Consider the following 25601-nt stretch of genomic DNA (forward strand, 5'->3'; position numbering starts at 1 on the left):
TCTATTTTTTTCTCTTCCTCTTTTTTTTTTCTTTCTTTTTTTTTTTTTTTTTAAAGTTTTTGAGGTCATGTCAGCTTTTCCAGTTTAATAGTCAAAGATTATTCTGAAATATCCACATCCATTGCAAAACACAGGATTTCAAGCCTGAATCCTGCTTCCAGCTGTCATGGAAATTTCCAATCCCATTCCAAAGGAAAATTCCATTTTCAGCCTTCCATTCAGACCCCTGTTTAGGAAAGGGGGTTCTTTGAATAGCAATAGTGTGGAACAGGATATTAGTCCATGCCTATTTAGTTAGATTTGGAAATTTGTTGTAGAAAAGTATGTGGAAGAAAGAACTAATAAAAAGCTGAGCCCTTCAAAATAGCTAAACAGGTCTGGAACACTATCAAAGCAGCTATAGCGCATATACCTTGTTTCCCCATTAACAAAGGCAAAGGCAAACTTTGTTATATCATAAAACCTTTGAATGACTGATTGAATTGTGTCTCTAAATTAGTGCCCATGGGATTGCTGCAGCAAAACACAGCTGACCACATAACACTTAGTAATGTGGTCTGGATGTTGTCAAATCATGAGATCATCCTGCAGGCAGGAGCACACTAGAGTCCGGTATCTTCTTGTTAAGCTTGATCCACTTCAGCAATCAGTCACCCTTCATTATCATAATTTCTTTTTACTGCTGAACAAAGATGAGGGGCCCAGACCTCCTGCATATCGGCAAACGACAGAGCTTGCTGGCAGCGATACTGTGCCAGGCCCTTCCTCTGTACTTTCCATTTCTGCAACACATTTCATCTGAGGCTGAAATCCCACAGTACCATACTGTGTGAATACAGCACTACTGGAATTCCTAAGCCTGAAGCTCACTTTTGCTCGGAGGAGGCAATAAAAAAATGGTGTTTAAATCCCATCTAAATCCCATTTATACTCTGTTCTAGGGGTTTAACAGTGTGTGCATATTCTGCCCTTTTGGTGTGGAGGGTGAAGTTCATCCTAAAATGAGAGCAAAGTTTAAGGCAGGTGCCTAGTGGGATTTAAAAAAAATTATATTGGTTCTTCCACAGACTTACTTTAAATGACTTGTTCATCATCTCACTGTAGATTAGATTCCTGATTCTGCGATATCCTGCTCCAGTCACAAGACCTTGAATTTTACAGTCACCTAGTTAGAAATGTCCCTTTAAAAAAATAAATTAAAAAATCAATCATTTACATGAGTACCAGAAACCAACCACTGTTGTATCCAGCCTCTGACCATTATTTTTGTAATATGGGTGCTACAAGAGTACAGATAAAGTGAAAGGTAGGATTCACAGACTTTAAATTATGTATGCAGCTGATGTTAATTTCTTTGAATGGTCCCAAATTCTATGATTTAGCCACAGAAATTTGTGTTAATTATACAAAATAATGAATGAATAAAATACTTTTAAAGGGATAACATTTATATGACGTATTCCATAACATACACAGTCAAATGTGTAGTAGGCTTATATAGTAAAAAAAGGTGTTACAAATTATGTTACAATCTAAAATTGACATACTATGCTTTATAGGCATAATTCTCAAGCTAAGGAGACAACTTGTTCTTTAATCCAAAACATTTTATTTTAGCAACATATATAATGTGGAAAGAATCACTAATTGTACTTGCAACTGTGTTGCTAAAATTGCAGTGGTTCACACTAAATAAATTAGAGTATTAGAAGTATCCATGTCATAAATTTAAAACTCCAAAATAATGCAATGTGAGACACCAAACTGAGCAATTACCCAAACAGCATGTTTGGAGGCTTTGAAAAAAGCATCCAGACCCAACAAGAACTATTTATTGACATGTGTAGTTTCCTTTTTACTTTCCTGTATACATTGCTAGTTATTTTACATTTTAAACATTCCCCCTTCTAATTATTTGAATCTGAAATGTGATTTTTTTATTACTATTTTTTGTTAATATCCTGATACTTCCCTGGCTCCACTTAAATCAGTGGCCAGTAATTCTTTAAATAATAAAAACAGTATTACCTATAATTCTTGAAGAATGACTTAGTAAAATGCATACTTTTCTATGTGTCCTTACAACTTATAATCTTAACATTTTTACTCCTTGTATAGTGATTGAACTATTGCTTTTAGTATCGTTTACTATTTCTATAGATAGAGTTAAAGCTGTGTAGAGCTTAAGACTAATAAGTAGACAGTGCATATTGTACGAATATTTCTAGCTTGTAGGGAGGAAGACAGTAGCTTACAGTTTAACAGTGGGTGCATTTGTGGGTGAAATTCAGTACTGGGAAGGGGGCCAGTTCCCGGTGAGTTCATTCTCCAGTATAGAACATTAATGCAGAAATCTTGCAGTAGCCAAGGGAAGCCAACTCTCCTGACCCTAATCATCCAAAATGACTCTATGGCTAGAAGCCACAAGACATTGAGTGTGCGGCCTGGGGAGCCAGGGAGAGGGGAAGCCCAGGAGCAGGTAGCAGCTGGTACTGGTTCCTCAAGTCGCAGGGAGAACTGGTGCGGAGGAGGGCTGGGCAGGCTGCTCGGCAGCCCTAAGGCACTGCCAGCTCCAGCAGCCGGTGGCTCACATTCCCCTACAGACAGGCTCCTGTGCACATACTTTTAGCAGGGCCATTGTGCTTGGACTGGTTTGGGAATCACATGTTAACTTCTCTGATTCTCATCCTGTAAAAAGAAGTATTATTTCCCTTATGTACTCTGTTGTAATATTTGTGTTACTGCAATGTAAGTGCTCTATTTATTCAATTTCTCTCAAGTACTCTGTCTTAGGACAAGAAAGCATCAAACCATACTCCAAAACTAAATCAAATATATTTCATATAGAATTAGCATGTGTTAAAACAGTATAATATGACTTAATGTGCCTTTTAAAATAATTATGATCCCAAGCGTGGTAAAGACAATCTCTTCTGGGAAGCTGGAACACAATGACTTGTCCTTCCAAGTGACTTACCTTTTGTTCAGAAAAAGGGTGAAGTTAAAAAGGCAGGCAGTAAGGATTTCACCTTTGTCATTTGTCCATGAAATACTTTAGAATAAATCTAAGTTTAGTCCTCCCAAAATAATTAAAGGAACAGTAACTGAAATTCAACAGAAAAACAAATGTTACATTTTAAATGTACTTTTCTCAGGACTGTATTCAACATTCAGGTTAGCAGCTGATTCTCCTTCCATGTTAAGTCAATCAGTTTGTATTTGACTTCAATACGAGACCACGTGATTGAGTAGCCTGAGCCTTGGCTACACTTTCTTACCTTCAGTTAATCTATATCTTCTCCATGTTTTCTTAAATTTATTCTGGTTGGAAGCTAGTTGGCTTCTTAGTGTGTCATAATGGAAAAGGTGCAGAACACATAAAATCAGGAAGAAATAAATTGTTATTTTCCCTGTCCAAACTAAAGAGTTTCAAAGCAGGATTCTGGGTTTGAGAAGAATTATACTGTGACCACAATGTTTTCCTGTTGCCAAGCTCCGTGGTAGATACTGTGTTCTTGTTGTGGTGACGAAGTAGGTTCCTACACCACAAGTAAATGTCATCCCTACAAAATGGAATAATTCTGAACTCAGCATGATAGTTAAAGCTCTTGTCTTTCACAAAACTGGGACTTAAGCAGCTTATCAACCAACCTGTTATGTTTTTGATTCAGTGCCATGACATTGGCTAGTTAGAATCTTAACTTTTTCTGCAGTCATGAAATTCTCTCATGCTGCTCCCTGTTGTGCACTGATGCTGTGAAATGCAAGAGAATTCCAGGCACATGTGAGAAAATATCAACTTGCCATGGAAGATTTATTGGTGAGGGAACGGTCAAATTCTTTCTTTATACACAATTCTAAGCCTGGAACAGCTTCCTTGTCTCCAGCAGATGAGAATGAAATCTGGCTCATTTAATCTAATTTTGTCTCCACCGACAGATCCTTCTCTCTAGTTCTGGTCTGCAGAGCTGATTTTTATAATAGTTTCAATATAAAAAACAAAAAAAACCAAAAAAACAACCAAAAAAACCCACCAACCAAACAAAAAAAAAGCCACCAAAAAACCAACAACTCTGTATAGAGAGCCTCCAGTGTTTCCTCTGGATGTTTTGTAACTCCCACTGTTAACCAGTAACTATGCAATTTTTTATTTTGATAATGACGCCTGGAATACTGGAAGATCTAACATTTACTCAGCCAAAACAATTTATCTTGGTATAACAGGATCAGCATCTCAGCTGGGGCTTCTGGATGCTACTCTACTACAAACAAAATAAAAAACCAGAGTCAGCTGAAATTAATAGTATATTGGAGACATGCCTTTACTCTCCTCGCACATGTAAGAACATGTTGAGGATATTAAATCAGAACACAATAAATTGAAAGAAATGGATTTTTCCATAAATATCAAACATGTTAGATAGCAGCTATCCAAGTAATCAGCAGTGCTTCTTAAATATTGCTACAACATTCTTAATGGATGGTTTTCCTTGTGGCTACATAGGCATGTGTACTGTGCTAGCTCCTGCCTCCTCTTACATTGCAATACGTAGGAAGCTATTATTCCCAAATGGAGCATTTGCTTGCTGACATCACATGGGGTAGGATCCTTTTGTTTGCCTGTGTCTCCTGCATTGAAATGTTTGTCTGAGTCACAAATCCCACTGCCTTTCTTCCTCTGTGTCATGCTGGCTTGAGAGCTTCTCCCTGACTCACCGTTTTTAAATTTTGACACAGCCCAGTTTGCTGCATGGCAATTGAACACTTTTCCTTTTAATATTTTATTATGTAATTTATATCTAAACATTTTAATAATCCAAAAATCACTGCCACTTTTTTTGCAGCTTTTTGAATAGAGAGGTTTTGTGACTCAGATTCAGCACTGAATTGTCTCAAGGCAAAGTCAGTTTAGGGTTATTGAATTAAAAATTAAAGATAGTGACTCCCACAACTTGAATTCTCCATTTAGCCTGCTAGCTGAGTTTCCTCAGCTATAACAATATCAACCACATTATCAGGCCAGAAAGGGGTCATATGTGTGCATGTATACAAACACTTCTCGTAATTGAAGTAATTACTGTTTTGTACTGCAGTACCTTTCTTCTCCTCTAATAGTCTTATTGATTTGTTTTCTCTTAATGACAAGAGGACAAAATCCTGCTGTATTTTCAGTGTACCTTCATTTTTTCACTTGGTTTAGATTCTGGAGCTGCTCACATATTGGTGGTGTCTAAGAAGCCTGGGTTTCCTCTTTATTAAAGCCATGAACAAAACCGATCCCGATTACAGAAACCTCATTCCAAATGCTTTTGTAAAGGAACATGGGGGCTAAGGGCTATTCATGCAGCAGTTTGGATCAAGCTTGACTGATGGTAAAAGATCCTTACTTACTAAGACAGGAACATAAAATTACCACGGTGGATTAAATCTTTTCTCTTTCAGATGTGGTCTTTCATCTCTGTTGTTGCCACTATGAGATAAATGAGAAGTTCAAAACAGTGCTTTGATTGTCCTTGATCAAGGGCTTTGCGGCAGGTAAGGGCTAATGCCCCAATCTGGCATATCATTTAAGCATGTATTTATCTTAAAGCATCCACTGGCAGTTGCCTTCTGCCCTGGTCTGAGGCATGGAAGCAGGCTGCTGCATGAAACCTTGTTAAAATTCAGATACACACAAAACCAGATGGGTGATCAAGACCTGTGTCATTAAGTGTACTGTAATAAACAGATGCTCACATTTCATTGCTTTTTTACCCAACGAAGTAGTTGTACTCTCCAGCACCCCCCACCCCCCCCCAAAAAAAAAAGAAAGCTGAAGCCTCTTGTTATAGAAAACATAGATTTATTATAAAAGTAAAATCATGCCATACACAAAGGAATTTCCTGCCACACAAATTTGCATATTGCAGTTTTAATGTTAAAATAAAGTCCAGAGCAGGAATTTGAGTCCCTCAGGCTACTTTTGGTTGTATGTTCACTATGCAATCGGTCTCCTGCCGCACACGTTTTTTAACATTCAACTTTTGAATCACTATTACATTTCCTCTTCTCTCCGTGGCCGTTTGCGAGGGTTCATTTCAGTACCTTCTACATTCTGAGTGACAGCTGGAGGCTGCACATCTCGGAAGCCATGAGACTGTAAGATATAAGCAAAATCATGTGGTAACTCTTCTGTGGATATAAAGCATGAGTAACGAGTTCCCAGAAGATCAGAATAAGGTATGATGCTGTCATTTATTTTAGACGAGCAGCCACAGAACGTTTATAGACCAGGCTAAGCTCAGAACTGCAAGCTTTTCAACACACATGCCAACTAATAAATGTGTCTCCTCATTTTATTTTTTGGAGATATTTTAGATTCACCAACAAGGCCATCTTTTTCATTTTACCACTAATAACCCCTATGGCTATGAAGCACTGCTTCTCTGTAAATTAACTTATGTTGCCTGTTTAAATAAATTAAAAGCCAAATCCTTCAGCCCTTATTCAAGCTCCCGCAGAAGCAAGGAGATGACTGGATTAATTGCCTCAGTCATTTTCAGAAACAAACTGAATTTCTAAAACCTAGGATATTTTTGTTCAATGAGACATTGTAAGAGAACAGCATATCTGCATCAGTCTCTAGACTGCAAAGACTGTCCCAGCATAGTAATTTATGGGACACAATGGGATGAGAACCTTTAACTGCCAAAAACTAAATGTAGAAGTGGAAACTGTAAGCTCTCTCCTGAGTAGCAGCATTAAGTGATGTATTTGGCTTAGTACCATTCGTATTTTCTGTTACTGTAGCTCACAATTTAATGATTTTAAAAGATTTTAAAGGACGCAAGATCTGGAAAATCAGTTAGTTAAACATGTCATCAGTGCAGATCGCAATACTGAGATGTTATGCGAAGCCTGCAACTGTCTTCCCATCTCCAGACAAGTGCTGTGCAGGGAGCACTGCTGACAGCTCAATGAAGACTCTCACTGCAGTGCAGACTTGAGAGATGGAAAGGGGTTAATCAGAAAATAAATTGCTTTGGGGATCCTGAATGCTCAGGTAGAGACAATGTGGGGATGAAAGCATTTCAGGAAAGCTGACATTTTAGGTTGGTGCAGTGTGAAAAAGCAGGTGGAGTTCCTATCAGACATGACTTTTCTAAAATGCCACTGTCCCCCACACCGAGATCAATCCAAAACAAAACAAAACCTAATCAAAATGTTTTGCTTAAGACTCCCATCCCTGTATTTCTATTTCTAAATGCACAGCCTGCTATGTTTTTAAAGGAACAAACGGCAAGAGGTGCCACAAGGGCAGAATTTGTGCAGTCCCTCTGCTATTATAAGCAACTCAAGTGTTATTCTAAATAGCGTAATGGGGAATCTTCAAGTTTAATGTTTCACTGCTGCTTGCGTCTAATCTCTGCCATTTCCCTTAGGCACAAAGGTGGAGCTGTAGCCAAGAATCCACTTAATCCAGCATGCTAGATTCCCAGTGAAAGCATTCCAATGGTTATAAAGGCCAGAACATGATAAAGCAGGCTGCTTAGTATGGATGTTTTGTATTTAAAGGCATGTACCTTCTGGGCACAGCGCCTCAAAATTACAAGACATTTGTGTGTATTTGTGAAGCTTATCAGTGGTTTTTAGATGATGAGCACATGTCTAACGTAACCAAGGACCTACAAAGCTCAAATAGTCCTTGGTCCTTTTGAATTGTTCTTTAACTTTTGGCATCTACAGACTGCATCAAGACTGACAAAGGTAGATGGCTTTATTACTTGAGTGGTATTCTCATTACCAGTCTAGCAGACCCTCCACAGTTCAGGGAAACACTGACAATTCCTGCTCAGAATACAGGTCCTGGGTTTCAGTCTTTCACGTCCTAATAATCAGGTCACATTACTGGGGAAATTTAGGTGAATCAGATGATCTACTTACTCCCTTGTGCATAAATCAATTTACATTTCTATACTCTGCATTTAAGAATGAATCCTTATCAACCTGTGAAAGAAACTCTACTTCATTTGATAAATGTTCCACAACTTCCACACTTGCTCAGTGGCGACCAACTTGCCAGTATGCTGGAAAGGACACAGATGAAAAAAGAACTTGAGCTTGGTCACTGTTACACGCTTCTCCATCAGCTTACAGGCACTGAACAGCCAGTTTGTCAATGGTACCAAAGTATCTAATTTGTGTAAATCTAAACATCTTTGAGGATCTAGGCTTGAGGAATTTATTATTTTTTTAACTATCTTTTTTTTAATGCTGGTTATACATAAATGTGCTAGATTAGATTTGGAAACGTTGAACACGTATTTACATCTTCCAGTTTAACTACAGAGATTGGAATGAGAAATGATAACAGCAGACTGTTACCATCAGACCTGAATTTCATGAAAAAACCAGGGATAATACATTTTTTACTTAGAGAAACCATCTGCTGAAGCAGCTCAACAGGATTAAGGGAAAACGCAGGGATAATCTTAAATTCTAACTAATCTTTGATTAGGATACACTTACAACTGTATTTCAAGATTGTGTGCATTCACACAGAAGACAGCATAGCTGTTTTATAATGCATATAAAACTGAAAGGAAAAGGCAAGATAAAATCCATCTGTTTGTCAGCTGGAGAGAAAAGGGCTGCACACTCACATCACATGATCCAAACAACCTTGGAATATAACCTCACTTATCCTTCCAGTCTTTACAGAACTAAGAAAATATATGTGTGCGTGTGTATGTGTGCGCACAGTATTTCTTCTGTCCAGGTGAATACACTCAGGAGTAAAAAAATTATCTGTTCAATAGTTTGAAGATCTCATCTTATAGCAGCATTAAAATCTGCAGGAAATGCTATGGCAACATGTTTCCATGAGGACACATAGCAAATAGCTATGGCAGGTACCTATGTATCTGACATTTGAAGATGTAAGAGTGGAGTGGTGAGGTTTTTTTAAACCTAAATACAGCTTAGACAGTATGTTTTCTCATTAATATGTATCTAAGCACTCCACAAAAGAAAATAATCAGAGGATTTAACTGGAAGCTCTTCATATGACAGTAACAGAAGAGAAAAATCTGTATATATATAGGGTCACCAGTAGGATGGGAGCTAAGAAAGAGATAAATACAGCCTAGGTTTTATGAAATATGTCTGGTACAAAGCACTGGTGAGAACTCTGGAATACCATGTACGATTCTGGTCATCCTTGTCCTAAGAAGATAAATTCAACTGGAGCAGATGCAGAGAAGAGCCACTAAGGAAACAATAACATACCTGACAAGGGAGAAACAGCTTGGCTTATTCAAGTCTCCCAAAATGAAGACTCAGAGATACACCATTGTTCTCCGTAATTGCACTTGGGCCAAAAGTTAATGTCAAGGGCAGATAAGTAAGTCATACTAGCACAAGAACAGATGGGGACAGCTGCCTGTAAATTTGATCTGGAAATCAAAATGTTTTAATTCTATCAGGACTAAAATGCTGGGTCATTTTTCTGAAGAGAAAATATTCATGCCAAATATTCATGAACCTGGAGACATCCCAGTTTACCAGTTACCTCCAGAAGGCAAGTGAAAGGCAACACTAAGAAAGCAAACATCATTCTCAGATTTGTCTCTGTGTCTGAAAATTTCTTTACAGCTAACAATTTGCTCCCATCTCTGTACCTCCATCCCAAAAGAAATACTAACTGTAATGTGATATGGTATGGTTGACTCCTTCTGACTCGGTGATTTGTATAACGTTGCCAACCTGGTTAAACAAAAACCAGATAATTATGATTAGTGAATACAATTAAAAAAAACATTCTAGGTAAACAAATGACCAAACCCAAGTTTTCCCACAATCAGGGGGTAGGTGACCAGTGGAATTTTTATGTAAGTGTTTTCATATAGGTCATTTAAACTGTGGATGCTCAATTTCCATCCTTACATGACCTGTTAGCTTAAATACAATGCAGACCTACTAAAAAGAGTGACTGATTCATTAACCTTGTTTCATCACAGTATTTGATCACATTTTTGGAACAATATTCACTATGAATTAATTCCAAACACCACTTTCTTAAAATGCAAACAAAAAAGGTTTTGAGCATAACTCTTTCCTACTCCCTTAAGCAATCATTTGTTCATTGACCTCTCAAAGCTGGAAGATACCCTCAAGAATTCAAATACTTCTAGGGAGGTTTTTTCTAGAGATTTCACAAGCCTGTCAATATAACCTAGTGAATGGAGAATGAGAATAAGATGTTCTATTTCTAAGCCCAACCTTGCCACTGACATACAGCATAACCTTGAGAAAACAGTTTCCCTTGTATTTCTCCTCTAACACTTCCTTGATTCTGTGCATTTAGACTCTAAGTGATGCATCTTGATTTGTGCTTATACAGCACCTAGCCCAATAGATGCTTGCATAATATAGACAGAACATTGCCAAGCATCTCAAAAGCAAGGGTTTTTTCAATTAGTCCCAGGGCTGCTAGCGTGCACCATGGCCACCTCCCCAAAACTTACATTTATGTAAAGCCGATATAGAAAATGTTCTATTCTTTGTATCAAGACGCCCTGCCAAAGGTCCCATTAATTATTTTGGGTGGGTTTTTTTCACCTCTCTGAGGTGCCATTCTATTAGAGAGCACGTAATTACAGCTTGAGGAACACTGCCACTTCATATTAGCTACACAGGGAATTCCTCAGAACATTTAAGTGGTGAGTTATACTTGACAAAAAAGCCTAAATCTGAAGCTGCAGAAGCCATGCTTTTACAAGTGCTTAGCTGGAGCTCTGCTGCATGCCTCTGACTCAACAGGATCTTTCTTCACAGCAATGAGAACCCTTGTAATTAAGCTCTGACATTTTCAGTAGTAGAGAGAAAGAAAAAGACAGGTATCATATTTGGTCAAAGCACAATTAAAAAAAAAAAAAAGGCAAATGGATTCTCAAATGGTGATTCTCACACCTTTGTGCCTCAATAAAACTAATATAAAAACAAGAACAACAAAACCATGATGGATCATCAGGTACAGGTAGTTTGTGTAAAAATGCAACAGAACCTAGCTATTTCTGTTTTTTACAGATAGGCCGTTGGAATTGGAATTGCTGTTTCTGCAGGCCCCACTCCATATTAGCTGCACATTTAGAACAGCAAATAAAACATATTTGTCTATCTTTGGCTTGCTTTCTGGAATCTGTATTTACAACCTTCCTAGCTGTGTTGCATAAGAAAAAAGCTTTTCTGATATATAAAATTAACTTTTGTTCACTCTGCAATCATTATGTTGATGCAACTTCTATCTTATAAAGGCTGTTAACTAATCAGTGATGTTAATTTAATTCCAAATTAAACAGCCTGCTGTAATCATTCTGCATTGCCTTCAAACTTAGAATTTTAAAAACAAAACTCCACGAGAAAGTGTCACCACATTTCTCTATTTCTCTTTCAAGTTTAACAAGGAAAACTATGCACAACAACATTCCAGTAGCATTTTTGTTCACTGTTTGCAGAAGATTAGGGAACTAAAGCACAGCTTCTTAATCTGGAGTTGCTGCATTGAGATACTACATACAAGACAAATTATACTGATCAGGAAAAAGAAGTGAGCTTGCAATATAGTGAAGAGGGGAAAAAAGAACCAAAACCCAGAAAAGATGTCATTGCAACAGAATTTCTTACTGTTTCTAGAAGGGTTGTCTTCATTCTTTTGGGCTTCTAAAATCATCCTCCATAGGCCGGCTCTGCATTGGGAGTAAATGCAGAATTCTGCATCTCTGCAGGTCACTGTAACTTGCTATGTGCATAACTGTCCGGTTTTGCAGAACCATCCTGCTACATTCAAAAGCAACAAGGTCCAATGGCAGCCCACGAAGGCTCAGGGGTCAGTAGGCCTACAGTCTGTCCATCCACTTGAGAACCACTATCTAGGTGGAAAGCCTCTTTGGCACCTTTGGCTTTGTAATGACTGGGGCTTAAAAGGCTGAAGCAAAGAAATTCTGCTCCCGGCTTACAAAATGCAAATAGCAAAAAAAAAAAATCTGCTTAGCCACCAGATCCTAAATTCTTGTGTCTGAACAACTGCCATTAGGATGTTATATTTTGATGAGCCATGGCATCTTGTCAGAAAGAGTACAGCACTGCAGCAAGCTGACCATGGTGAGGAGGAGGAGCATGACAGTTCAGCCCAGAATGTCTTCGGCTGAAGTGGAAGGCTCTCTTTGAGCCATGGTAGCCTAGAACATGTCAGACCAAGGCCAGAAGTCAAATTCAAATCCCTGCCTGGCCACTAGGTAGGGCCAGCCTGGAAAAGATTCTCAGATGTCACACTTGTCATGTACCTTACTGGGCGACATTCTCACTTACCTCTGACTGTTGTCCCAGTGAAAGATTAAACGGACAGTAGCAGCATGTCCCCAGCTTTCTCCTGAGTGACACAAAATGACAGGCCGTTTATTTATCTCCTCTAACAGCAGCAGCAGCAGTAAACTGAACTGAAATTAGACCAGTCTTCCAAAAATCCCCGTGATTAAGACATATATACCTTTCTTGCAGTAATGAATCACATCTTTTTCATATGTGCAAGGATCTCTCAACTAGTTTATCAAATATACTGAGATAAGGAATAACCTCTGTATTCACAGTGTGGTTTATAGGAAGTTTGATGCAATACTTCCATATCTGTAGGAAGATTTTATATATACCTAATACAGGACAAGTACTAGACAATCTTGAAAATGGGCAGCATGAAGAAAAGATTTTTCTAAATACTACTGAAGTCTAGTATGTCTAAATCCTACTTCAAAATTGCGATATTCTGTCTCTCAGGCATAATTACAAGCAAACATCACTCCCTATGGGATAAAAGCTTTGAGAGAAAGTCAATGATTATTAAAGTATTAAGGGCCCCTGAAGCAGTCTTCTGCTTTTGACAGCAAAATGCAAAAGAACATAACCAAAAGCAAGGGGCAGGGGTGCATAGTGGAAAGAGAGAGGAAAGTTTGGATTGTTATCCTATTGTACGGGAAACAGTCCTACTGTTTCAGTTCACACCTGACCACAAGCTCAGTCAATTTATAAAGTTTTATTGGGTGTTTTCCTCTGTTTATCCCAGGAGACAGTCAGTAGTCCAAAGATGGATTGCATTTTAAAACGGTCACTTTGGTGAAGTGCTGCGAGCCTCTCCTATTCACCTGCCCACAGCCCTGTAACTTCTGCATCAGTCCCTGGTCTCCATCAGCTCACCAGCCCCACATGCCCCATATGCTCTGGTATTCACTGTAGCACAGAAAAGAAAAAAAAACCCGATTCAACTGTAATGAAGACCTAGATCCTCTAGGCATCTTGCCAGACCTTGCTCCACTGTATCTAAGTTGAGATTAAAGATTTTGGCTACCAGATACAGTTCCAAGTCAGAGATCAAAACACATTTTACAATGGGTACAAATTCCACGCTAGAATGTTCCCAACTATATTGAGTATGAGAGAAAAATGCTACTGTAAAATGAGATATTCATCTACAGCCAGTTTAACTGAGTTTAACTCAGAAATATTTGACCTTCTTTCTAAATATATCCAGTGGAAATGTCTAGGAACACCCAGCTTAACTCACTAGTGGGAAAGAAAGCTGTGCCCTTCATAAAGCTTTTGACGTAATACCTTGCAACATCCCACCACTCAGTGGATAAGGAATTGGCTTATCCAATTGTGGATAAAGAACTGTGGTCAATGACTCAAAGTCCAAGTGGAGACCCGTGATGAGTGGCGTTCCTCAGTGGTCCATACTGGGACCAGCGCCGTTCAACATCTTTGTTGGCGACATGGACAGTGGGATCAAGCGCACCCTCAGCAAGTTTGCTGACAATACCAAGCTGTGCATTGTCACCACACTGGAGGGAAGGGATGCCATCCAGGGGGACCCTGATAGGCTTGAGAGATGGGCCTGATCGAAGCTCATGAAGTTCAACACGGCCAAGTGCAAGGTCCTGCACCTGAGTCAGGGCAACCCCCATTATCAATACAGGCTGGGCAGAGAATGGATTGGGAGCAACCCGTTGGGATTGGGAGGAGGACTGGGGGGTGTTGGTGGATGAAAAGCTCTACATGGCTTGACAATGCGCTTGCAGCCCAGAAAGCCAACCATACCCTGGGCTGCATTCCATGCAGCATGGCCAGCAGGTCAAGGGAGGTGATTCCCCCTCTCTAGTCCACTTTGGTAGACACCCCCCTGCAGTACTGTAGCCAGTTCTGGGGCCCCTACCATAAGGAGGACATGGACTTGTTGGGGTGAGTTCAGAGGAGGTCACGAAGATGATCAGAGGGCTGGAGCACCTCTCCTATGAAGACAGGCTGAGTGAGTTGCAGTTGTTCAGCCTGGAAAAGAGAAGGCTCTGGGGAGACCTTACAGCGACCTTCCAGTACCTAAAGGGGCTTACTGAAAAGCTGGAGAGGGACTTTTTACAAGGGCATGTAAAGATAGGTCAAGGTGTAATGGTTTTAAACTGAAAGACAGTATATTTAGATTAAATATTACATAGACATTCTCTGTTGTGAGGGTGATGAGACACTGGAACAGGTTGCCTAGAGAATCTGTGGATGCCCCATCCCTGGAAGTGTTCAAGGCTAGGCTGGATGGGGCTTTGAGCAGCCTGGTCTACGGGAATATGTACCTGCATCCCCTGCCCATGGCAGGGAGGTTGGAACTAGATGACCTTGAAGGTCCCTTCCAACCCAAAGTATTCTATAATTCTATGATCTGTGCTTCCCCCCAATTAGGACCTTTCCTTCTGCTAGGAAGCTCAGTAAATTTAGAGAGTAATGCTCTTGTGAAATCTTAGAAAAGACTGTCTCTAAGGCTTACCAATCAATGGGTGAAAAAAAAAAAACAAAAACTATTTAGAGGAAAAATTAGGACTGATTTTACTTGGGGTTTTGCTGCTGACCCCTCCCTCAATAGTTCCTTTGGCTACAATCAACCATGGAGAAGCAGGAGGTTCTTTAGCTTTTACAACTGCTGAAATAGCATCCCTTCAGAGCGGGTCATAAAAATCACCTTGTAATCCACCAGCTCAATACTTGCACCAAATCTATGGAATAAATTCACATCGAAACGAAAACAGCTTTGTACCGCTCTGAAATCTACTCTGGATGTCTTCACATTCTTTACTCTCCCTATGACTCAATAAACACAACAACTCCCAAACAACACTGGCTATTGAAAAAAGACAGACTCTATTAGCTTTAATTGAGTTTGTAGCCAGAAAGGCTGCCAAAAATAATACATCGGAGAACAGGAGGCAAAAAGGAGACAAAGGGTCAGATACTGGAAGCTGGGTCTTTATCTGCACACACAGCTCAAAATTCCACATTTTTTACATTCTTGAAGGAGGGGTCTGTATTTGTTCTTTTTATCTTACATCTGTGCCAAATGCTTCAATGCCTGTACAGACACTGAGACCATCTTTGCCTCTGTACTGTCCCCTTCTCCCACTCCTCCAGAACAAGGGAATCATTACTTAGCTCACAGAAACTTGAGTATGTGGGCAGAGAATTTGTGCCCTTTAACTGCATCATAAAATAATACAAAGTTACAACCCAAAATAAGATTTAAATTCTGAGCTTTTTCTTAATTTGTCAGAATCTCTAGTTCAGAAGAGCTGTTCTATTTTCCCCTGTGACCGCAGCACAAGAGTCTGTATGAGGTACTCTGCTCATTACAGGGCAAAATTGAGCAGCCTGTAAAGAATACTTGAACTCACTATGGGCAGACTGTAGTTGAGGATCCCATATAGAACTTCCCTCTACACCATAACTGTAGGGAGCAATGGGTAGAGAGCTGCAGCTATGCAGTAAGTAAGAAACACCTTTGCAAATAATTAATGGAAGGTGTTCAAGCGTAATGGCAGAATAAACAATTGAAACTGTTTTGGAGAGGCAGTGAATGATTCTCAGGGAATTTAGGAAATTGCAGCATAGTTTGAGGTGTGCAACCATTAAGCTGTGTTCTTTAGTTAGTGCTTTAACCTGTTCATCTCCACATTCCTGCTAGAAGTTTACTGCTCCCAGGTCCACCCCTGCATTTTTTGTAGGATCATTCACCAGCCAATTTCAGTCTAAATTACTTGATTTATCAAAGGTTTACTTAGTATTTAAATAGCTCAAGCTTACCTGGCTCATTTTTGGCAGAAATGGATTGGGAGACAATCACATATACAGCTCAGCCAGCATGTAAGATGCGGCAGTGACCTCCAGCAGAGGTAGTGGCCTCCTTAGCTGACACAGCTACAGCAGGAATAGAGGTAACTCCACAGCCCAAGATCCTCAGGGGAAGGCTGCAATACATTAGCTGCACATCTAAAAACCTAGTTACTCAGAGAGTTCTTAGTACCTAGTGCTTCCCCATAAAGGGTGATTCTGTCATCTTAAGGAATACTGACAGATCTAATATCAAGTTTAGTATTAAAAATTTTGGTTTAAAAAGGAAAACAAAATAATCCGGCACTCTCAGTCTGTGTTTCTGTAATCTGAACATATCATGACATTTAAAAATATCTGTAATCCCTTTTCGAAAATCTAACCAGGATTCTAATCTGCACACCATGTTTGATTTTAGAACAAAATTTGATAGTTGCTATTTATAATCACAAGGCTGACATAGATAAGCACTCCTGTAGAGTTCCACAATGCTAGCAGTTCCAGATGGGTCTAGTATTTTCACCATGGATTCTGCTACACTGCAGAAATTCAGGAAACTATTTCATTTCTTTGTACATGGTGCCAAAAGAAAGGAGGTCATGTATTTGCAGATTAACTCATTTTTCAACTCACAAGCTAAACACCTACCTAAAGCAGGTACCAATGTGGACTGGCTTTGTCCAATCCTTGTTGTCATTTGGTTTGTCAAAACTACCTAAAAGAGGAAACGGAAACACACAATCAAGAAAATCTCCAGAAAAAGAGGTATACAACAAAGGAAGAGAGTTGTTTTTTTTTTTCAAAAAGCTTTTACCAATACAGTTAGTCAGGGGTAATGAAGCTTCCATGTTAACGAGAAGAAACTGTAAAGATACCTCACCTTTTCTCAATAGCTACAAGAAAATAAGAAAATACATTATGCAAGGTTCTCAGTTTGTATGGCAGGGAGGTTTCTTTTATTCAAGAATTTAAATAAACCTAAATTTCTCCCTTCCCAAGGGATGCAAACTACACAAATGGTATATTCTACTGTATTTGTACTAAATACTGTTTGGATCTGTATTTAGATGCATGTGACTTGCAGTAGCCCTCTATAAAGAGATACCTTTCAGTTATTGGCATAAACGAACTGGGTGGTGCTGCTCAAAACATGCATAAGCCTACTGATTAACAGAGTTTCTGCACCTTGTAGTCTAAAAATGTGCAAGTGGGTACAATACAAAGCAGAATGAAAGTGAACAGACAGAGCGGGGGAGTGTTTTTGCAGCACGAATCACTTGTAGGAGGTTCACAGACAGTCTAGGTTAGATCCCTGGTAGAAGTGGGGGTGGGTGAGACAGAAAAGAGCCAGGAATATTAATTGCAAAGTTCAATAAAAATGTAAAATAAAAAATTGTACCTATCTTAAACCCTAGGGGTTTTCATTGTTTGACACACTTGTACGATTCTTGCTTGAATAGTCAGAAAAGTGTGCTACAGCAAGCAATTCCACCGAGCACACGGGGCGCACCCCAAAACATTTACATAGCTGAAAGCCCCAAGAGACGTATGGTGTATTTCAGAGAAGTAACTCATCATATATGGATTATAACAGCCCAAAATAGGCTCCCCATCTCACTGCTGGAGAAGAGCTGCTCTGGGTGTCCTAGCACAACCCAACCCATTCAGCTTTAGAAACCAAAGGAACTTCCTTCCTACCGTATTAGAGCATTCAGACTGCCCAGCTTTGCTGCCCGACAAGCAATCTCTGGCATGCACGCTGAATTTAGACTGCTTGCAAGCTACATGGAGCTAACTAAAAAACTAACAAGAGGGCCACTCTGAGCTAACTAATTTCTGAAGCTCTGTGACTGATCACATCTTTAGCAAGTGTTCATTTAGCAAGCGTTTGTACGAAACTACTCACTTGTTCAACAGAAATAAGTTATACATGTTTCCCTTGACCAAAGAAAGAAAAAGACTGTACAATGACAACTGCTCCTGTTCAAGGTCACCGGGTACCCAATTTACCAGTGAAAGCATGCTGTAAACTGGAGGTTTTGCAAGTCAAGCAGTCATATAACATTCGTCTCCCTTGGTACCCACACCAGCGGGAAGAAGCTTCATAATTCACATCAGGGTGACAGAGAGGGTACACTTTCAGCAGCAAGCACAATCTCCTAACCCAGACGGAATGCAGAGCTCTGCTCTTTCCCCTCCTGCAGCTATCTGAGGAAGCACAAGGGGAGGCTTATTTTTAGCAGTTCGGAACAAAAGCCAATTGCACAAAAGAGCCGTGGATGACAAGGTTGCAAGTCACCTGGAAACAGTTACACGCACGAGCACCATTTTGAGCCTGTCTAAGCTCTAATTCCTGAACAATGCTTCTCTGTGCTGTAAAAGACCTGCCAAAACAACTTCTGGAACAGATGTAGCTTCTGAGTGCCATCTGCTGGCTACGCGGCTCCAGACCTGCTGGCCTCCACATTGGCGTAAATGACGTAGAAACAATGCCCAGGAAGGAAGCCATGGGTTTCTGTGGATGCCAGAGGAGCAAGCCAAACCAGCTGATAAAGTGGTTTTCCTCCCTAAGAACAGTTCCTCTGCTAAGACCATAGTTTATTTTTACACGAAGAGTGGAAAGTTATGCTGGAACTGCTAAATACTCTGATGTGTTCTAATGCATGTGCTTTGTAGGTAAGTCACCAAAGGAGCATTCCTTGTCCAACCACATCATTCAAGAAGACAATGTGAAACAGCATGACAAATTGATATGCTACCATTTAATTTAGTTCCACAGGATGCTTTTAATGCAAATTTGACTTACTTTGGCAAGTCTAGGAAGTTTCCACCTAAACAGTTTTGCCTGTGTGATTCATCTATATTTACTAACCAAACTGGCAAGCATGAATGTAGAGGACATTCTTGCAGTTTTATTTTGCTATTTACAGGCTACCATAAATCACATTTGCTTAATTCTTTGTAATGTATTTATTCCACAGTAGCACCTTTTGTGATTTAAACCTGCCCCAGACTTACCGCTGATTTATGATCATTTGCTATGATGATCAGCTGTTGTGCAAGACCATTCAAAAGCCTTGTTCGAAGTGAGAGGTCCTCAAAGTCATGGCGAAAAGGAAATGCAATGCCATCAACTACCACCAGTCGGACCTAAATGCAGAAGAAAAGGAAAAACTACCATTACTATCCTACAAACAAATGACAAAAATCAGCAAGACCTCTTTTTAAGTGCACTGGAATGTTTTACATAAGGTGATGACAATCTTTATTTCATACTCAGATGTGTGTGACAGCGTAACACCTATGGTCCACATATCTCAGAGACAATCAGCACTCCACAAGAGTGCAGGGTAAAGAGCCTCAAGCGCCAAACACACTAGTGCACTTGCTAAGTGCAATACTGCATTATGCATAGATAATAGCTCAGATCATAGCTGCACTAGGTTAAACAAAATGCTGCACTAAGCTCTCCCATTAGTTAACTCAGCAGAGAGCTGCCCTTCCGACTGTTTCCAGTTTCAGACCTCGCTCACAGCTAGCTGACTTCTCTGCAGCACCTGGTACAGAATACAAAATAACAAAGCTAGACTTAAAGCCTTGCAGAGGAGAAGCTGGAGAAAAGAAAAAAAATCGTTAAACATCAGAATTGTACCTCAATTAACTTTCCATGAACACTAATTTATTTCACCTTCTCCCTCAAAAAATAAACCCAAACCAAAATTAGAATACATGCTGTCTCTGGTCACTGTTACGATAACTCATCTGATTCTAAGGCTCACATCTTAGAAACACGGATTTTAACAGATGCTTAAAGGTATTCCAGACACTACACAATGGAGCCGAGGATCTGTCTTGCCTGAAGATGTTTGCTTTGCTGAATTATTACTTTTGTAGCAATCATTAGCCGAAGCTAGAGCACAATGCTGCTGCTGGCTCATCACCCTCAAGACACTATATAAACATTAGTCTTGGATTTTGATTTATTCAAACTTCATTTGTTGTAGCTATTTTGATGACCCAGGTATGTCTGAAATACAGAAGGGAGATGGATGGTCTTACAGTGCCTGCATGTTCAGATGTCACTCAAATCCTAGGTATCTACAAGTTCTTGCATTAATGTACAACATAAAAAATTTGAAACAACACAAGAAAACTAATTTTCTGTATTATTGATTTAACTCATTACTGGGAAGCAGCTTTGTGACTAGAACATACAAGCCTGCAGCAAACACCACTGTGAAATGGCCCTGGGCCTCCAACTGAAAAAAATAAAAAGCCCTTAATTTGACAAAGAAGATTAAATAGTTAGCATTAAAAGAAGATACTCTTCTGTTTTCTCATTTTTCCTTCTTCCTGCAAATTCTGTTCTGTAAGCCTGTACATCTTCCTCATACATAATTTTTTGACTTTAAGAACCATCATTTTAACAGTATAAACATGACTCTGCTAGAAAAGAATGCATACATAGTTATATTACTTGCTTATCAGACGAATATGTCCAGGTAGGATGCAACTTAGTTTATTCTCCCCCAGTTGCACTTGTTATAAAATACTAAACAGACTTAAAGTATTCAAAAGTAATGTATATAGAGAAAATTTGGTAACACATGCTTTCTCCATGTCAGTTTGCCTCTACTAGACCTTAAAGAATTAGGTTTATTATGACAAGAATATTTCCTAACATAGTCTTTTTCATATTATTGGTCTTTCTCATATTATTAACAATATCTCAAACTAGTTCATCGTTCCAAATGACACTCCCTACAACTATGTCTCTCTCAAAAAAACCCTAAAACCTCGAGGTTTCCTGTGGTCCCAGTCTCCGTTCCAGGTCTGCACAGAGGGTTCAGACTAATTTTAATGAGAGCTGGACTGCAATGAGCAATCTGTCAAGTCACTTTTAGCCTGTCCAAGGAATCACCAGAAGATCTTATGGTTCTCCCGCAACCTTCAGTATTTTGGGCTCCAGGCCAAGCACAGATAATCAGCACAGATGGTACCAGAGAACTGCAGCCCAACGTAACTGTGCTAATGAAGCCATGTACTTTCCACAAGAGCAAACACAACAGGGCACCGTTAGTACCTGGCAGAGAAAGGGAAATACCAGACTACACTAAGCAAAAGTAAGACTCCCATCTGCGCTTTCAAGAACATAACAGCTTCCAAAAATGGAAATTATATGCAAAAGACAATCTAACTAAACAACGTTGATTTGTGCTCTATTAGAATAAGGCACAAGTCATCTTCCACAAATCCTGTTCGGGAGTGATCTTCTGTGCAGAATCTAGAAATCTGGAAGGGAGGTGGTAAAAATATGCCTTACAATAGCATTTCACTAAGACACTAGGTACTAGGAAACTTTTTGGCTGTAGTCCACCCAAGAGTCAAGCTGCAGGCTCTGGTTGCTTGTAGCAACAGAAGATGTACTGGAAAGAAGGAGAAGAGTCACTTTCTGGACGCCAAGATGATGCAGGATGCTTCTGGTCCTCTGTGATCTTCTAGGACAAAAAAAATGGCACTAACCCTCTCTGATCCCCCTGCATCATGCTCATCACACACACGCCCAGCTCAGAGACTCTTCTGTAAAGCAGTTTTGTGACGACTCATAGTTCAGCACTCACAGAAATGCAACATGCGGCAACGCAGATCCAGCATCCTCACTTCGAAGTGGAGATTCAGGATGATGGCAGCAGTGGTAGCAAAAGCAAATTACTTTCAAGAGTAACTGGGATGGGAATGAAAACGCAAACAAGCAAGCAAGCTTTACATTTGTACTCTGTATATTATTGCCAAGCTGATGAGGTACCAAGGTGTTACTCATGTTACTCTTACTATAACAGATGAACATCCCTGAAAATCTATAGTGTGAAGATGAGTGGTATCTTCTGATGTCTGCAATAACCCTTACCTTTGAATGCTCTGAAAGAAAGTCTGGGAGGAGGTAGACCTGTGCAAGCAGTTCTATGTAGTCACGGCAACGGAAGTAATATATGTGAGAAAGGATACTTTCAAGAGAGAACATCTCCAAAGCTTTTAGATGATCTGAGAACAAATAAATAGATGCGTAAATGAGTCAGAAGTCTGTATGAACATATTGCTACTTTCATCATTCTACCAGACTATACCCTCCACATATAGCAACAACAAAACCCCCTGAAACAGAAACAGTCAAGGTAAAGAGTGTGGGAAATGTACCTTCCATCTGGCATGAAAGTCAAGAAGGTGGCGAGCAGATGCTATCTCAGCATTTGCACATAGATACACCGGAGCCTCCAAGGGAGTGCTCAAAAAATGAAAAACTTGTTTCTGAAAAAATAACTTTTCCAGTAAATCATTTTCAAGCCAGACATCACCAGAGGACAATGGTGACTATTAATCATCCATTGTTTAATGTACAGGCAGTAGCTCATTAAATATGGTGTCCCTTTACCTCAGTTCAAATACAAGTCTGCTGCATAAAATGCTCTAAAAGTAACGTAAGAGTTGTGTCAGTATATCCAACACTGATAACTTACAGCATAAAACTCTTCATTAAATGCAGTCTGGCTATATTGACCTTCTGAAGGATCTCAATTCCAGCTAGTTTTACAATACAGGGCTTCAGTAGCAACATTGCCTTAAGAATTCTGCCATTCCTCTTCTCCTTCCCCAGCTGCTCTTCCTGTCCCCGTGCTGTAGCACATTATCCTTCAGTTTTGCTGACAGAGTTGTGTTTGGGTTTTGCTGTAAATTTGATCATTAAAGTGCTTAAAAAATAGAAAAGAAAAGAAAAGAAAAGAAAAAAGGAGGAAAAAGCCAAAACCCACAAATCATCACGTAGAAAAAGAATTGTTCCTCAAGTAGATCAGCTCAGTCTGCAAATGGCTCCACATAGTGATGCAGTTCAGGGTATGGTACATAGAGGTGGAAATAAGAGGCTGGCAGTAAGGACTCCTTAAGCCAGTGCTGCTGCTGAAACCCTCAAACTGTAAAACTGAAGCCTACAAGACATTTGTTTCACTCAGATCCCAGCCTACCAGGCAGAAAAAAACAACTCAGCAACGTACCTTCTTCTTGATGAGCTTCAGCAATAAGCTGGCAATGCTGCACGCAGGCAGCTGCAATATCTGCTACTCTTTCTACCATAAAACTTCCTTCAGTATCAATGAACACAGCTTCTCCAGCTACACCCCCAAAGCATTCCGGGATTTGTACATCTACTGCCAACTGCATACTGCCATGGGAAACAGAAAAAAGATAAATATATACATCACAAAGGTCTGCCCTCCCAGCTCTCTCCTGAAGTAACACTTCTGCTGAGGAATATATGGAACAGGAAGCAGTACAGCTGTTATCATGATTATATTTATAATGCTGTAGAAGAACCAGAGATTGCAGTCATGACAACAAGAAAAATAAACTCTTTTCATAGTTAAATTAAACAGAAGTGTTTCTCATTTGCACAAAAGTATTCTAAAAATAAAATACCATAGCTGTGTTTTCCCAACACCAGGTGCTCCACAGATCTCAGTGATTTTTGTTAGTTGCACACCACCTCCCAGAATATTGTCTAGTGCTGAACAGAAGGTGATGATGAAGCCCTGGGCTTGCTCTTCTTCCAGAAGTTCCAGTGCTGTGCACTTTCTGGTGGCACCTGATCCCCCAGCAGTCCCAGCTGCACCTCCGTGACATTCCTGCCTCACAACCTGTAATGCTTCCAGTGCCTCTTCTTTGGAGATTCCAATTTCTAGAAAAGTCAAAACCATGAAACGCCACCTTATTTTTATAAACAGTGATTTATTTAAAGTACGAAGAGATAATGAAACTTGTTTGACAGAACCTGATCATTATGCAGTGTAACACAAATTAATCCTTTTTGTATAGCCGTGCACATCGTTATACAGCTTGCTAACATCTCTGGAACTAATGATGTGATTTTCAAACTCAGAGCAATGATGCCCCGTGTTTAGAATTCAGGTGACAGTAAGCTATCTGCAAATAAAAGTATCAGAACTGTTGTTCATAGACATGGACGAGATCTGGCAGAGCAATTCACCTATTCTGCACTGCATGTGCTATCATATTAGTTTCACCTGAAGCAAATAAGGTCCCATAAAAGAAATCAGACTGCGGACTAGTGAGTGACACCTCTACTGACGGTACTCTGAATTCTCAGGGTATTCCAGGGCTGAGCACCTTATAAATCATTTCTAGATGTAAAACACAAACCTAGTAAAAGAGATGAGATACCTGCAAATATCTGTGTGCCTATCTTTATACACACACATCTGTCAGGATCCAGCTACTTCACTTTTATCTTCAAGGCAAAACTATCACCCCACATTATTATTATAGATAATAAAACTACTGTTAATGAAAATCATAGAATGGTTTGGGTTGGAAGGGACCTTCAAGATCACGTAGTTCCAGCCCCCCTGCCATGGGGGGGGTGTCACCTCCCAGCAGCCCAGGCTGCTCCCAGCCCCATCCAGCCTGGTCCTGAGCCCTCCCAGCGATGGGCACCCCGGGCCAGCTCATCGCCGCCCTCACCGGGGAGGGTTACAACACGCTTCTTACAAGGGCTGTGCAAACCCTGTTTTAGCTTCTTGGGAAAAGTAACTTTCTGAATTCATAGAAGTTGTTTATTCAAAGCATGTGCAGCTGGGGAAAGAAGAGGAATGAGACAGAATACTCTTCTTTTTCTGTATCTGATTTAAACGTATCACAGTGTAAGAAGGATCTTTTATCAGAACCGGTTTGGGGTTGGTTTTTTTATTTGTTTGTGGCTGGTTTTTTTTGCTTAGGCACACGTGAAGGTCAGTAAACATTTACTTTCCCCATTCCTCCAGGTCTCGGTGAGATTTCCTCGGGGAGCTGCGCAGAGCACGGCCCAGGCGTCCCACCTGCACCACCCCCACAAATAAGCGAAATCCCGCTGAAACCCCGCTGAAACCCCACAAACGAGCCGCTACGGCCCTTGCGCGGAAAGGAGAGGGTTGGGGCAGGCGGTGGGGAGGGGGGCCGCGGGGAGAGGGGCCGCCCGTCCCGCCCGTCCCGCCCGCCGATACCTTTGCTCAGCCCGCAGGGGCCGGTCTCCAGCAGCTCCTGCGCCGTCTGGAAGCCGGCAGCGATGAGCCTGGCGCGCAGCGCAGGAGCCAGGGGGAGGCTGCCCACATCGCGCTGCATGGCGCCGGCGGGCCGCGCCGATAGGCCGCGACAGGCCCCGCCCCGCCCGCGGGCTGAGGCGCCAACGGCCGGTGGCGCATGCGCCGCGAGCGGAGCCGCGAGGCCATCTGGGGCGCGAGCGCGTGCCGTGGCCGTTAGGGAGGCGTCGGCGCTGAGGTAACGGCAGCTGAGGAGGTAGCTGAGGTGGCTTGAGGTAGCCGAGGCAGCTGAGGTAACGGCAGCTGAGAAGGCTTGAGGTGGCTGAGGTAACAGCAGCTGAG

General features: G+C 40.6%; 1 protein-coding gene across 3 annotated transcripts; it reads right to left on the bottom strand.

The window, feature by feature from the left end:
• Positions 1 to 5822: 5822 nt before the first annotated feature.
• On the bottom strand, positions 5823 to 25380 carry RAD51C (RAD51 paralog C). Of its 3 annotated transcripts, XM_056346901.1 has the most exons (9): positions 25224 to 25380; positions 23644 to 23902; positions 23223 to 23389; positions 22085 to 22218; positions 19195 to 19326; positions 16825 to 16891; positions 12349 to 12409; positions 9684 to 9744; positions 5823 to 6136 (listed from the first exon to the last, which is right to left on the bottom strand). In XM_056346901.1, the coding sequence occupies exons 1-9, from the start codon at positions 25339 to 25341 to the stop codon at positions 6035 to 6037; spliced, it is 1101 nt and encodes a 366-aa protein (XP_056202876.1). In that variant the 5' UTR covers positions 25342 to 25380; the 3' UTR covers positions 5823 to 6034. The 3 variants fall into 3 exon arrangements, with proteins under 3 accessions (XP_056202876.1, XP_056202886.1, XP_056202896.1); XM_056346911.1 differs by lacking the exon at positions 9684 to 9744; XM_056346921.1 differs by lacking the exons at positions 5823 to 6136; positions 9684 to 9744; positions 12349 to 12409 and adding an exon at positions 12416 to 16313.
• Between the last annotated feature and the right edge of the window lie 221 nt (positions 25381 to 25601).

Source organism: Falco biarmicus, chromosome 1, assembly GCF_023638135.1.
Source record: "Falco biarmicus isolate bFalBia1 chromosome 1, bFalBia1.pri, whole genome shotgun sequence".
NCBI lineage: Eukaryota > Metazoa > Chordata > Aves > Falconiformes > Falconidae > Falco > Falco biarmicus.

Coding starts and splice junctions, on each gene's coding strand:
- RAD51C (XM_056346901.1), bottom strand. CDS start 25,341: ATGCAGCGCGATGTGGGCAGCCTCCCCCTGGCTCCTGCGCTGCGCGCC. Junction 16,892..19,194: donor CAAATGATCATAAATCAGCG/GTAAGTCTGGGG, acceptor TTCCTCTTTTAG/GTAGTTTTGACAAACCAAAT. Junction 12,410..16,824: donor CACATTGGTACCTGCTTTAG/GTAGGTGTTTAG, acceptor TGTGTCACTCAG/GAGAAAGCTGGGGACATGCT.